Source organism: Nansenia antarctica (assembly GCF_963989245.1).
Source record: "Nansenia antarctica genome assembly, chromosome: 5".
NCBI lineage: Eukaryota > Metazoa > Chordata > Actinopteri > Argentiniformes > Microstomatidae > Nansenia > Nansenia antarctica.
Window position 1 is genome coordinate 52,754,912 of NC_137690.1, and position 5,761 is coordinate 52,760,672.

Consider the following 5,761-nt stretch of genomic DNA (forward strand, 5'->3'; position numbering starts at 1 on the left):
TTCTACTTGAGTCTTCTGGCAGTATCTCCTTTTTAACCGTTTGTCCACGACCACGTTTGTCGCTTTGTCACAAAGCGCGCTTGGGGACAGAGATTTGCACCGCCCATCCTACATTTCGTTGATCTGATTGGTTGTAAACGCCGGCAACTAAATGCGTAAGTGGTGTAATACGGACTGGAGGTAACCCTGTATCGTACCATGGCAAGCCACACTAAGTTTACTGTCACCGGTGAAGCCACAGACTGATAGAGAAAGAGAAAGAGTCCACAGGTGAAATGGAAGGAACTAGTGAGCAAATGAGACCGCTTTTGAGCACAGTAAGTCAATTCAACATAAGTATTGTAAAGCTTTTCGGGGTTATATTAGAGGAAGTTTGCCAAATGTACAGGTTTGCGACCTCTTGTTATTAAAGGGGGTTGGGGAAAGATGCTGGGTGATCCTGACTGATACTAGAGATACATGTGGCACCAGTTCCACTGTACAGCGAGCTATTGTTATTGTTACTGCAATGCACACGTTGAAGAAACATTTTCTAACAACAGCGGCACCGTTTTCAAAGCAATTGTTTTGTATTGACTTTCTTATTGTTGTAGCTCTGGGCTTTGAGTGACGCTAGCTAGCGAGCCTAGCTAATGTAAGAAAACGTCTCGTGCCACTTCTCTGCTCCCCCTGTGTGGTCCCATGCCTGAATGTGCGTTCGTGAAGATGACAGAATAAAACAAAAAACCGATGAACTCTTAATCTCCTCCTCGATATCATTATTCGTGAAAGTCAGATTTAGGACTATACGACTCAGGAAAACAAACAAAAAAACCAAACAGTGTCTCTGTTGTGTACCAGTGACTACCACTATTTGGTTTCTTACTGCTCAGTAACATAAAACGTGTGAAAATAATGTCCTGTACTGGAGCTATTTCCTGTTTCTTGGGTGTGCCTGTACAATGAGTGTAACAGAGGGAGTGATGGAGAGTAACAAACAAACGGCCAAAAAGCTTAGCTAACGCAAGAACAATTGAACATGGCCAAGAACAGTCTTACAAGGCAAAAGTAGCCTAGCCTCATTGGTAGGCTGGTCTTGTCCACAGGCAAGGGGGTTGGAGGGCGTCCTTTCTTGTGCCTCTCTACATTCTCTTAGAGAGAGAGGGGGAGAGAGAGACACAGAGTGTGTGTGTGTGTGTGTGTGTGTGTGTGTGGGGGGGGGGGGGTGGACCAGGGTAACCTGACCCCCGGCTGCCCTGTAAGAGGGAGCCGCTGACGTCTTCTACAGTCTGGGAGTCAATACCCTCGTTCACTGTGACACTGGAGACCAGATGAATAACCCACTTAACGTGGGAGACAGACATGGTTTAATGAAGTCCAGTCTCTGTAGGACTAATAATGTCAGTTTCCGAGAGAGTGCTTCCTCTCTGCCGGCTTGTTTTGAAGAATAGTGATTGTCCTGCTGTCAGTGGGAGAATTAACTGGCTGGCCTAGACAGAGAATGGCCTTGAAGTTTGAAACCCTACTCAAGATTCTAGAACCACTCCCCCATTCTATGCTTCCATCCATGTGTTCCATTCTGGCCATAGTCGACTGACTGTGGCCACCTTTGAGTTCAGGTTTAAGATAGTAGGTTTGTTGCCATATAAATGCACCATACAAAGTGTAGGCTACTGTAGGTATCTCCCAGTTGTTTGATTTCATGTGTTACTCACAAGCTCTCCCCTTCGTAAGCACAGATGGAATATCATGTTATAGCCTAGGCTGGTCTCCCATATTTAACCCAGCAGTAAGAGCCCTCCTGACCTCCCCCTTTGCACGCAATCCCTCCTGAATGTGCTTATGGCATTCACAGAGAGCCCCTTAAACTCCTGATTGGACCAGCAGATAACAACCACAAGCCTAAGAGTCTTAGAGAAAACGATAGTTGTTGTAAAAAATACTTTTGATTTATTCAGTTGATCCTGTTTAGGCCCAGATCTAGGCCTCTGTTTTTTTGTTGTGCCCTGTCATAAGGCCATGTAGACTTGTGCTAACAAACCCCAAATGACAGGCCTACGACTACTCTGGTTTCAAAACGTTGATCATAGTCCCTGAGAAAAATAACAACAACATAACTTTCATTCACACAGGTTCCCAGGCTCAGAGAACATAGGTCGACTCAGGACTCAGTGAACTTCCTGTACTTTTCCCCACTAATGGTAGCCTAGGTGCCTTGATCTCCACTCACGTATTTAGCGGACATGTTCAAACAGGACCTTGGCCACGCCACCGCTCCACACCCCTTCCTCCTCCCTCAAAGGGGGGACACAAACCTCCAGTGGAAGGCAGAATACGGAGCCTAGGCCAAATTATTTGCATTATCCTTTATTTAAAATAAATACATTCTTCCTTCTTCTAGCATTATGACTGGCCCGAGCAGAGATTACCTTTCTTGCGATGGATAGATGATTCACTTACTTAGACAAATGTATTTGTTGTAAGTCGCTTTGGATAAAGACTTCTGTTAAATGCCAAAAAATGTAAACGTAATCCTTAGGGATGCACGATATTTATCGGCCCGATATTGGGAAATTAATGTTATTAAATATTTATCGGTTTTATTACATTTTAGCCGATATAGAGCCGATAATATGGAGCCGGAAATATTTCCGGTTCCGGTTGTCGCGCTCATGATGCTGCGCCTGCGTACTAGCCACGCAGTGTAGAGACGAGAGCGAAACGGTGTGGACATTTTTCTGAGTTTCTGAGGCAGATAGTGCGTTTGCAATTTGCAATACATGTTCGGCAAAAGTTTGGAGAGGAGGGCAAAGGTCTACGAGTTACAACACAACGAATCTCATAAGTCACCTGAAGATTCACCATTGCAAGTACGCTGTATGGAAGGAATATGATTTTGGCATTGAATACAGCGATGAGGGAACGAAAACAGTTAACAGAAACGCGTGTCGCAGAAATGCTTCACGCGTGTCGTATATGCACATAATATGCGCACAATGCATATATGGGCTACACCACTCGCATACGTGAAACCGCTATAAATAGCTCATATGTATACTTTGAGGAATTCGGTTAAGTCTGATGTCAAACGTGACGTTTAGCAATTTCCGGGTCCAAACCAGAAATTCCCTGCACCATAATACCAGTGTACTACAGCGGTAGAATGACAGTTCAATCGTTTTTTAGACTGGGATCTATTCATACAACAAGGGACACAGCACTTTCCCGTTTTCCCCATATTTGTCAGCGTCTTTGAGCCTCGGAAAAGCGCTATATTTAAGCAATATCACACGAGAGGGAGTGTGTTATACTGAATATCAGCACGGCTGTGATTCGGTCGTAGGTACGAGGCCGCAGGCCGAGTACCGAAGACAATCAAAAAAATAGTTCCGCAACGGGACTGTTCAACTGGTGTCATATCAGCACGAAGCCCAAGGTAGCTGCTGATGCTGTAGAGAGTTCCCCTTTAGTTGTCCGGATGGACCCAAAAAACTGCCTCAGGACTGTATTTAGCTCGGCCTTCTCAATGGACTGTAGGGATGCTCCGATTTATCGGCCACCGATACAGACAGATAATTGAACAGAAAACATAGGAGGACGTAACAGTATGTAAACCATGAAGGCCACGTTTATGATGTCTTTTATACAGCCATATCACTGACTTGGGCTTCAGGCCCTAACTGGGTGATAGGCCAGACTTTTACTATGCCATAAAAATGGGTCTGCGTTTGCTTGGTGCCTAATGGATCAAAACTTTTGTCTAAAAAGCAAAAAATATGTAGGCTATCCAGTATGTAGGCCTACAGTTATGTATTAAAAAAAAAATCGGTATCAGTTGATCTTGAGGAAAAAAATCGGTGATCGGTATCGGCCCCAAAAATCCAGATCGGAGCATCCCTAATGGACTGAATGTTGATGTCTATATGTTTAAGGCTTAGCCAAGTCTGGAGGCAGTTCAAGGCCCATGTTGTTTGCCTTACGGTGTTAATTTCATTTTTACTCTTCTCCAATTTGTCCAGGTCGGCCGGTGTCATATCAGCACACCTGGGGGTTTGCACTGAAGTACCTTCGTCCTCTCCTTCTGATTCATAATTTAAGTCAAATGTTATATTTGGAAATATATCCATCTTCTCTTTCTGTTGTAGGCTAGGCTATATGACCGTTAATGTAGTCTAATTAACGGTAATTTAACACCTGTGCGGCGGAGTGATACATATAGTTAAAAGTCCCAGTGCTGTTATACTATATATCGTAACTCATGGAATGCTGGCTCTTGTCCAATCAAATTACTTGGTCGGAACTAACTGTTGTATACAAATATAATGAATTATTATTATTACTGAGGCATTTCGAAGACAGCGCCTCAGCCAACTTTGGACCCGGAAACACGTCACGACGTAACAACCGAATTGATTCATTGTTATTGTTGTCCGGAGGTAATCGGCTAACGGTTTACATGGCTTGTAAATATACTTTCGTTTTAGTACGTGTTCAAAAGCAAGGACTGTGTGATCATCTAATTATGTGTAGTTATGTGTTTTTAGCATGTTGATGTTCTATCAGCATGTTGTGATGTTAAAATACAGTTCAAACTTTCGTAGTGCTGTGCTTTGTTAGCCGCTAGCTGTTAGCAGCATTTGTTTCCGGTAGCCTGGATGACAGCCTTTCTTACCTTACCTGTTCTCATATCGGTTCTCATATCGGTTATCGGCCACGAGAAGCAGGTAAACATCGGTTATCGGTATCGGTTGGAAAAAATGCATATCGTGCATCCCTAGTAATCCTTAATTCCAGCTTGCACTGACATATCCTCCATTCAAACATGAAAATGGACCTACCTCTGCTCTGTCCCTAGTATCGGCTCCGCCATGGGGTTTTACCACAGGGGGCGTTAGAGCTGGTGCCAGAACAGGCTACCCCTGCTAAGATCTGAAATAGAAAGCAAAGGGAGACCCTACCCAGTATTACTATAGTGTTCTTCTTAATAATGTGTTCAGTGATTGTATTCCATACAGCCCAGGGTAAGTCAGCACATAAACCCCCTAGTCATCAGTGAGACTATAAGCTTTTAAGTGATCTTTCCCATAAGTAGCTCACTTCCAAGAATGTGAGCCTAAATAGGCTGCTTATTTAATAATAAGAATTCTGTTCCTGGCTTGTTTGTGTGGTGCTTTAACCTTTATGAAATTACATTTCTTTATTGTTGAGCTGCAGAAAAATGTTCTCATTATATTTCATTCATGAGGTTTTGATGGGGGTATTTAGATTACTGCGCTGAAGCTTTGGAGCCCAGTTTATTGAAGTACAGCTTTAGAGCAGTGGTGAGGACAGTAGTACAGGGAGTGAAGGTGAAGTAGGTCATAGTGCTACGGTACTGCTGTGTCAATCTGATCCATTGGACTTTGCCTATGTAAACATAGGTCAGGATAAGTAGCTTAACCAATTAAAGGAAAACTTGGTAAACCCTAATGTAAAGTAGTGAATAAGTAGACGTTACAGTGCCATCACGCTGCTCAACTGTGCTTTACTCCTGCCTAAGCTTTGATCTATAGTAGCCTACATTTAGCCATCTTATAGGCCTACTATATTTAACCTTCTTCTAATAGTATTTAACCTTCATCTATAGTATATTTAACCTTCATCTATAGAATATTAAGCCATCTTATACTATATTTAACCTTCTTCTAATAGTATATTTAGCCTTCATCTAGTATATTTAGCCTTCATCTATAGTATATTTAACCTTCATCGATAGAATATTTAACCTTCGTCTATAGAATAT

At 42.8% G+C, this 5,761-nt stretch overlaps 1 protein-coding gene across 1 annotated transcript in view; it reads left to right on the top strand.

Annotated features, from left to right (window-relative positions):
* The first annotated feature begins 234 nt into the window (after nt 1-234).
* Nucleotides 235-5,761, top strand: part of LOC308157001 (sodium bicarbonate cotransporter 3-like) — a 56,659-nt gene continuing 51,132 nt past the window's right edge. The window contains exon 1 of the mRNA XM_080530470.1: nt 235-317. Coding sequence (XP_080386596.1) covers nt 276-317 — 42 coding nt within the window. The 5' untranslated portion in view covers nt 235-275. The remainder of the gene's footprint in view (nt 318-5,761) is intronic.